Here is a 9906-nt window from a genome sequence, read left to right as displayed (position 1 = left end):
AAAAACAGAAGAAAAAACAAAAGAAAACAAAATGTCACTTTTATAGAGCAGCATTGACACATCTTATATATTTAACAGAGTTAAATCAGAGCTGTTTGGGAGGGAGTGACCCAATTGCAATCTGTGAATTCCAGTAACTGAAGTTAAAACAAACAACCTGGTCTGGGCATGAACCAGGTTTGGATATGAGGATTGGCAGCAGAATGATCACCTGGACTTGACCCAAAGCAAGTCTTTACTTACTTTTACCCTTACGCTCTTCAAACAGGACTTCAAGAAACAAACAAACATCAGCGGGTTGAGTAATAACTACCTCCCCTTTCTCCTCAGGTTGATATGTCTGTTCCTTTCAAGCTAGCAAAGTTTGTGAGTGCTTTAACTGTGAGGCTTTCAGGGACAGGACTTAAGGGTTACTAATTGGGTACTAGCAGTGTAATGGTAAAGGTAACAGCCTGGTCACTGTACAGTTGTGATTTGAAGTCAAAAGATTGGCAGGTCTCTGCCATTGTCTTCTCCAAAGGTGCCCAACCTTAGACATAGTTTTAAAAAATGTTTTGTGTGACCCTCTGCCAATCACAAACTGGAACATTTATAAATGACTTTAGTAGTAAAACTGACGAAGTTGTTCTGTTAGTGTCAATATGCATGGTCTTACTGTTTCCTGTTTCTGCTGCATTCACATCATGGCCTCTTACTTTTGAGACACTGACATTGTGCAAACATCTTGTGACACTAATTCTACATAGCTACATAAAAAAAATAATGCTCTTTGTGTTATGGGGCAATCACATTCAACCCAATATACCTTAGGAAGCCTTGTGACCTAATTACCACAACTGACGATTCTGATGAATGATCAAGGGGAAAATCTAAAAGTAAAATACTTACTGGGGGGGGGGGGATTATTTGCATGAAAAATGAGGAATTTGGCCAGAGGCGTGGCCGAAGACAATGATGGCCATTTGGACAAACCAAGCCAGCCCTTGCTGGAATGTATATAAATGCACATGAATTTACATTTTAGAAGTCAAACTCATTTTAGAGTTTTAGAACAATCAGGAGAGAAAGAGAGAGAGAAAAAAACAACAACACAAGAGTGGACGGTACAGACGTATTAGAGTACAGACGGTACAGAAGTATTAAAGTACAGATGTCAGCGGTTTTTGGGACTCTACTGAAGGGAAAGGGTTAAACAAAAAAAGAGATTCCTGTAACTTGCATAATGCACTCATGCCATCTGTGTCAATGTACCCTTTGGACATTTGGACAGCGCTTCTTTATACCCACTATTGATTCCTACAGAGTGCACAAATATGTATTCAGCGGTAGCATTTCCAACAAATTGAGGAGAGAAAACAAACAGCTCTGTCATTCCACTATAACAGGTATACAGTATCACAGATCCATAATTTTGAAATCTGGAATCTAGTTTTCAAAAAGTAATAATAATTCCAGTAATATTGCCTGCCGTTTTTAACAATCCAATTTCATTCATTTTAAGGGTTAAAAGGGTGGGTTTTTCTGTTGTTAACAATAAACGATAAACTTTTTTTTTTTTTTTTATGATGTTTTTTACTTGCCTCATTGTGTGTTTCTGTTTTTGTGTAAGTTATGTGTGTTTTGGGATTTATGTGAATTGTTGCTGCAACACTGCAATTTCCTTTGGGGATTAATAAAGTAATTTATCTATCTATCTTATAAATTGATGAAATTTGCGACATTAAAGTGGGTCTGGATTCACAGACAAACTAATTAGCCTTTTTAATTAGCCTTAACCATTCAGAAATGACAAATTACCCTCTCCTTTCACCATTCCTCCAAACTGGCCTACAACATCTTCTGTTCATCATGCCTCTCTTACTTTTGTTTAAAACACAAAAACAAAAAAAAAAATCCTGTTCGCCTTACCAAGGTTTACAAACAGACAATGCATTCACATGGTTATTAGTTGCAGAGGGACCAAACTGGGTAAGCGATGAACATTTTACTTGAAGAAAAAGAAAAAAAAAGAAAAGCTTTTTTTTTTTTCTTTTTTTCAGATTGCGGTACCTTCATGGGCGCACGTTAACGTTTACCTCATTTCAAATGATTTAAATGTGCTGAGCATGCAGCAAAGCCATTACACCACACAGCCCATTGTGAAGCAGAATCAGCCCCTTTCCATTACATTATTCAGCATGTGCCGCTCTGGTGAGAGTGTGTGTGTTTTTCTGTGTCTGTGTGCATTTTATAACAGAGTTGGCATTTCGATGTTTATCTGATGTGAATTTTATGAAAAATACCTTTTTATAAATATGTTTTAGTTCATTGGAGCCACCTGGTGGTGTAAGGTGGCCCACAGATTGTTTTCCTATGTTTCCTGTGTACTGCTGTTTGGTTCATTTTATGACATACAGTTTCTTGTTAGTTTAAAAAATGTTTATCATGCATGGTATTTAGACTAGCATGCATTGGGGTATTTAATTAACTATTGGATCTTTAGCAATAACTTTGTAACGATTCTTCACTGCAGGATACTAGTATGCACTTGGTGTTGTCTGTCACGGTTTCTATGCTGGCTAGCCTCTATGTATAAGAGTAACTGATGCTAATGGTAGATTGTTGAAAGTTACTGTGGTCTTCTGTTTTGAATATGCACTTTTTGTTTCAGCATGCATTGAACCCACATTTATAAACAAACAAACAAACAAACAAACAAAAAACTAATAAAGTAATAAAATAAAAGATATTCATAAATAAAAGAATTTTATTACTCAACTTCAATCTACTGAACTATTATTTTACCAATGACGAAACGATTGCGCACTCTGACAAACCTGCAGGTTAGCTGTGGGTTTTGTATTTGACCTTGGGTTTGCTTGCATGAACTAACAGGCGGGCTTGTCATTCAGATCAAAATAAATATACTCATGCAGATGACACAACAATTAAGATTATTGAATGTAAGCACATCGAATATAAAATATAGTTTGAGTTGAGCTAGTCAGTCATATTCACTTACCAAAGATGATAACCAGCTGAGGTCTTGACTGCATGCCAGTGTTGGCAGGTGAACTGCTCGTTACCTCATCTCAGCCCAGCGGAATGTTTCATAAGCTCTGTGTGAGGACATGCCAGATGCTTGGTCCAAATTCAGTTGTCTCAGTGTGACACTGACAACAGACCACGACAGGAATTCACATTTATACTTTCATTCACAATCTAATGCATACATAGGCATAATTAATGACAGAAGAAAGTTTGAATGCTAGGAGAGTAGTTTATTATTTGTGTGTGCGTGTGTGTTTATATACACACACACCTACTCATTCAAGGGTTTTTCTTTAATTTTACTATTTTCTACATTGTGCTTTGTTAACACTTTTTTTGCTTACTGCACAATTCCTTATGGGCGGCATGAAGGCGCAGTGGGTAGTGATGTTGTCTCACAGCAAGATGGTCCTGGGTTTAATTCCTGGCCGAGCAGCCAGGATCCTTTCTGTGTGGAGCTTGCATGTTCTCCCTGTGCCTGCGTGGGTTTCCTCCGGGAGTTCTGGTTTCCTCCCACAGTCCAAAGACACGCAGGACGGGTGAATTGGACATGCTTAATTGCCCGTAGGTGTGAATGTGTGCGTGAGTGAGTTTGTCTATGTATCTGCCCTGCGGTGGACTGGTGAGCTGTCCAGGGTGTTTCCCCACCTTTCACCCAATGAGCATTGGGATAAGCTCCAGCACCTCCCACGACCCTAATTAGTATAAGCAGCTTAGAAAATGAATGAATGAATTAATGAATAATTCCATATGTATTATTTCATAATTTTGATGCCTTCAGCATGGTTCTACACTGTAGAAAATAAAAATAGCAAAAACAAAGAAAAATCATTGAATTAGAAGGCGTGTCCAAACTTTTGACTGGTACTGTGTGTGTGTGTGTGTGTATGTATATGTGTGTGTGTGTATGTATATTTGTAAATATTGCCTTTGTCTACCTACCTCGCTGTGTATTTTTGTGTAATTTTTGTGTCTGCAAATTCCCTTGGGGGTACATTCATGCCCCCGCGACCCTAATTAGGATAACTGGCTTAGATAATCAGTGAGTGAGTGAAGTACCTTCATCTCTTTTCATACCTGCTTTTGTCTGAATGCAAAGTTCACCAGCTGCAACACAGCGTTACATTTTGGCATTGGCAACCTCCCACATTTTCATGGAGAAACAAAACTGTCAGTTCAAAGGCATTTGCTATGAATGCAAATTTAACAACAACAAAAAACGTCTGACTGATTACTCTGATTTTTCTCCAGACACTGAGCAAAGCAATGCACACGAAAACTTCAGTCCTCTTCTTCTATCCACTCAATGCTGTGACTCTCCACTTCTTTTTACCCTGCCTTTTCACTCAGACAGTGAATATGCAGACAAATGTGACAGGAGGCAATGGAGAACCTTTCAGTTTAAACCTGCTGCTACTAAACACCTACCACTGCTTGGTAACTGCCTTGAGATTAACTCAGGACAACTATGCTGCAGTCCATGTAAACTTCCATGCTGTCGATTTATCCAGGTGGTCACAATGCTCATGTTTGGCTATATATGTAATATTGTCATAAACCACATATTAATAACTTAACTTGCTAATACTGATAGTAGTCAACTTTAATTAGTTATCTAGCCTACTAACCGGAGATGTGAGGAATGCTAAAAGACAGGAGCCTCTTCTGAATCACCAGCGCCTCGACGCCCCAGTAAATGTTATTCAGTCTCTTCACTCCACCTAAATATATTCAGCTGAGGCTCAATTTAATTTAATTTAACTTAATTTACCATCGTCAAGGAGACTCCGTAGCAAAAGTTGGATAGTCGTGACTCAGCGTGACAGCGAATCCAAATTTATTTTTCCAACTAATAACGGAGAAATTTACAACCAACCCCTTAAACTGTAGGTCTCGAGCGCTGCTCGTGGGGTTTACCTGAACGATCTCAAAGTGAGGGACACGTGAGATGCCCTTAGGTTTGTAGGTCCAAGACATCTCATTACCTAGGCTGCTATTTTGGAGCCTCATGAGCAAAAAAAAAAAAAAAAAAGAAAGAAAGAAAGAAAGAAATACGCACTGTAAAAATAATAATAATAATAATAATAATAATAATAATAATAATAATAATAATAATAATAATAATAACAATGTTTTGAATTCAATCTCAGTCTAAAATGAAGTGTGAGTCGGGCTATATTAGAGTGTCTGATGTTCCTTAGATTGTCGCAATATTAAATTCGTTGTCGGGGGGGGGGGGATCCTGATAAAAAGATGTACTAGACATTATCTTTTCAAAAGCTAACGTTTAGATCCTACATCTAGATTCTTTTGATCGCAGTATGTATGTTAGAATATGCTATTTACTTACTTACTTACTTATTCGTTTAAAGTAAAATGTATCGGCAGGTAGGCTGTACTGGATACTGTTTCTACCACTGGATGAGTCGGAGTGTACAACATAAATTCAATTGTTCGCGCGGCCTGTTGCCGGTCTTGGATTGGTGAATTCAAGCCAGGTGACGTTCCCACGTTCTGCTGTTTTGCATAGAGGCAGGTACACCGCGAGCCAGCGCTCCTAAGCCGCGCTTCCGGGCACAGGTGGATGAAAGTCTATAAACATACGAGATCGGCGGACAAAATGAATTTATATAATTAACCTTAAGCTTTATGCATTTTTCCTTTTTTCGGCATTGAATTGGGATTGAAGTTATTCGCACCCTGATTTACTTAACCACTACATGGACAGGTGAGTGAATTTCGAGGCGCTTTCTTTTTCTCGACAGATAGCCTATTGAATCGTAGCTTAAGGTTTTTTGACTGGGTGATTTGCAAGAGGAACGATGATCCATGTGATGTTTATTTGACTATATTCATGGTTTCCCAAGACTTCTGACACTTTTGCTTCCTTTAAAATCTGAATGAGTGAACTTGTGTTCACTGAAACTTGAAGACGAAACGGGTTAATGTTACGGCTTATAAGTTGACTACCCGTTTGACTCAGCGGTATATTATGTATGAAACTCTAGTACCGGTTAAACCGGAGCGACAACATAACAGTCAAATTCCACCGAACGTGGAATACTGTCCGCGTGCTAGACGCCTCTGTACACACGTAAACTGCAGCTCCGAGAGACGCACCCATCGGTGTGGTGATGCTGAACATATGATCGTATGTTTTTTAATCATATAGTTTAAACTCACGTGGAAGCTTCCCCTTGTCCTCTCTCTCTCTCTCTCTCTCTCTCTAATATATCTCCCACGCATATACACCAATTCTCTTTGTTAGTTACCATCCTCATTCCGCTTACACACTGGTTCAGTTAATGATTGAACGATGTGTTGCCTCCAAAAAGCACACAAGTGATAAGGAGATCATTTGCTAACTTCTGTCAGCACAGGTGCGCTAAACAGGGCTCAAATGCCTCGCAAGTACATGACCCAATTTTGATCTATCGCTAGATAGATGTGATCTCTTGAATGGATTTGTTTTGCAGCATTTAAATCTTCTTCTTTGGTGTTGGCTGTTGTAAGAAGTTGAGCAAAAACGATTTGTGGGGAAAACTTCTCTCTCTGTTCTGAGGGTTTACATTTGAACAACGGGTGTGTTTTCTTATCGGAATTCAGTAGTTTGCTGATATTTGTGATGTGTGTGCGCCTTTGTGTTTCTGCATCAATGGTATTCACACGGAAGAATGATTAACTACAACTATCCACACATCCTCATCTGCATGTTCTTTTACTGAAAGGAAGTTTCTCTCAAAGTCTCTCCACCTGCAGCCATAGTTAGATGCCCTGCCATTGTCTTAGGACTCCAGGCAAAAGAAAAAGCTTCTCAAGTAATCTTGGATGACTGATTCAAAAGGGATGGACATTAACTTGTTCCTCTGTGTGTGTGTGTGTGTGTGTGTGTGTCTTTGAAACTTTGTGAGAGAATGCGTGTGTGTTGACACTCTCTCCCTCTTTTTGTTCTGTTCTCAGATGAAACGATTGGAGATGTCGGTGTGAATGACCAGCCCTGCGTCACTGGTGAGTGAGCGTCATAAAAAAACACATACACAGACGTGCCCTCGAACTACGCATCTGGGCACCCCACCCCCCAAACCTGACTGCAGAACTTCCTCCCAGAACATGCCCTCTGACCTTTGACCCTTTGTGTCATAGGGTTCGTTCGCGTCATGGCTACAGTGGAGGTACAGGGTGCTGTCCCTGGACTGGGGGTTCTGGCGCTGGCTCTTCTGGTTCTGCTGCTGATCTCGTGCATGTTCCAGAAGAAACGGCAGACGGAGGGCACGTACAGACCCAGCGCAGAAGAACAGAGACAGGCCAGGGGTCGCAGTCACGAGAGACCGGGATTGACACTGCCCTTACCCAAGGAGGAAAGGCTCATCTAGGATTCCATTCGTGCTCAGGCTCCAGAAAAATGACTCAACTCCCTGCTCTCTCTCTGTCTGTCTCTCTCTCACTGTCTGTCTGTCTGTCTGTCTGTCTGTCTCTCTCTCTCTCTCTGTCTCTCTCTCTCTCTCTGTCTGTCTCTCTCACTCGAGAATGCTGACGTATAAAATACTTGGATGGGCACTAACAGTGTAGGCCGAGAAGCAGGGCTTTTTTTTCTTATTTTTCCTTCAGTTCGTCCGTTTCGTTTGGACGCTGGTGGGAATAGGCCATCTTAACTCTGTTACTCTCCCGTCCTTGTGTGCTGATTCACGTAGCATGTGGTTGGATGAAAACGTTTGTGTTAATGACCACGGCGTTTCTTTAACCTAATCGCAACCCTGCGAATGCAGTGGATTTGTGTGCTGGCGAAAGGGACTGTCTCTAAACATGTCTGAGTTAAAGATTAAAGCACTGAGTCAATTGTGTCTGTTTGGATACAGATCAATCAGATCTATCAATTTTGACTCTAGGGCTGGAGCAGGAGCTACCTTTAATCTGTGCAGTCCACCAGTGATAAGCGGGGGGGGGTTATTTTGTGTTAAGCATGCGCTATGTGTGTGTGGAGAGGAACTTTTGTATCACCCATTTAACCATTTAAGGCCACTGTAGGTCTGACAGCTGACAGCTTCACCTCCTGTGGCCTGCACGCACACACACACACACACACACAGCCCAAAAAGCACTATTACGACCAGTAGCATTAATATAGTGTACAGATTTGCACACACATTGATTATATATTTATAATTTAATGTCTAAGTCACCAGTAATTGTTTTTCACGAGCTGCGCATTCTTTATTGTCAGTAACTTTGCTAAGTATTTAAAGTCTAGGATCAAAGTGTTTTAACTTCTTTAATGGTATCGTTAAAGACATTGACCTAATCAGCAGAGAACCAGTTGGACCTCTTGCTATGTGTTCTTTAAGTGTTTACCTGATGGGTGTATTTGCCTTGTGTTTGTGTGCGTATGTGCATAATTAGATCACTCCGGCCTGCAAACATCTCTTACCCAAGATGTTATCCCACTCATTAGTTTGGAACCAGAGGTCAGTCTCATGAGTGGCTCTGATAGTGGGATTCGCAGCTAATAGGTTTTGAAATAGTTAACTACGCAAACACACACACACGAACACAAACACACAGTAAAATTATTCAGGTTTTTGACTGTTACTGTGCACTGTTGCTAAAGTTATAATACTGTATCTATGCATCTGTATTTAAAACTAAGTTTTGATAACATATAACAATGTGATTTTATATGACTTTTTTTTGTTTTGTTTTGTTTTTTGCTGAGGTCATGAAAATGTTAAACTGTCAAAATAATAATGAATATAATGTTTGAGGAGTCATTAATAATAATAAAAAAAAATCACTTTGTGTGTTGTGATGTCCTCCCTATTTTTCAACCAATCACAAAATGATGGGGTTTTTTTTCCCCTCATGTGGGGGAAAAGTAGTGCTTATGAGGTCAAAATGTTTACTGTCCTATTTTCCCTGTGGTCTCCACAGGGATCAATGAACTGTAACGTTTTGTATTGATATAAGCTGCTCCAGGGCCTTGTGTCTTCTCTCAGACTGAAGCTGCTCAAAGGTGAATCAGTGCAGTCTGTCTCTTTCATTCAGTGAAGACAGAATCAGAGACGAAAACGGGGGAATTTAGTTAATGGCACCAGAGCGGATGAAACTAAAAAAAGAAAAGCATGTTTTACAATGTGTAGATATACAATGACACACAACGGATCAGTAACAAATGCCGTTATTTTATTAGAGTAAAAAAAGAACCATAGTGCTTCAGTAAGCAGGCATAAGATTTACTTGAATCATTTCTATGTTTACTAATTATATCAAAACAAAACAAAACAAAACATGCGGAGTATACTTTAGAAATGTCATGTATAGATGGAAAAATAATATGCAAGGAGCATAAGAAACCTGCTTTGGAAAGTGTTCAAGTAGGCTGTTTTTTTGGGGGGGGGGTGTGAAGATTTGGGCGATGAGAACCAACAAAATCCAATTCCATTCCAATCTATGGACGGTCGGTCAGTCAGTTAGTCAGTCAGTCAGTAAGAAGAAAAAACACTATCGACTAGTTCTAACAGGCAAGATCCTAACCAATAATTGGCTGAGGTGCATGCCTCTCAAACACATTCACCAATCACATCTCAAACTTCTTTTTAAGTTCAGACACTTTAATGACGGGCAGCTCTTCCTGTTGGCCGGGGGATTCAGAGGGAGATTTGAACCCTGGGTCATCTTGTTGAGGTGCCAGGGTCGGGCCCCTCGGTGAGATCTGGATCCTTTGTCCCCCGAAGGACGTCCTGACGAGATTGTGTGAAGTCGTGGGCGATGTTCGGATCTGGAACCGAGCGGCTGTGGACAGGACCCTCGGGGAGGAGGATGTGGCCTGCACCTGCTCGGGTTCGCTCTCCGCTCCTCGACGGCCGGCTTTGGCCGGGGAGG

At 40.4% G+C, this 9906-nt stretch overlaps 1 protein-coding gene across 1 annotated transcript in view; it reads right to left on the bottom strand.

Moving 5' to 3' along the window:
- Positions 1 to 9186: 9186 nt before the first annotated feature.
- Positions 9187 to 9906, bottom strand: part of dennd1c (DENN domain containing 1C) — a 17280-nt gene continuing 16560 nt past the window's right edge. Inside the window, exon 23 of the mRNA XM_030780455.1 lies at positions 9187 to 9906. This exon is cut by the window's right edge and continues 607 nt beyond it. Within this exon, the coding sequence (XP_030636315.1) occupies positions 9602 to 9906 (305 nt within the window). The 3' untranslated portion in view covers positions 9187 to 9601.

This window comes from Chanos chanos, chromosome 7, assembly GCF_902362185.1.
Source record: "Chanos chanos chromosome 7, fChaCha1.1, whole genome shotgun sequence".
Lineage (NCBI taxonomy): Eukaryota > Metazoa > Chordata > Actinopteri > Gonorynchiformes > Chanidae > Chanos > Chanos chanos.
Note: the sequence above shows the minus strand (reverse complement) of the source record. Positions and strands in the feature narration are given on the sequence as shown.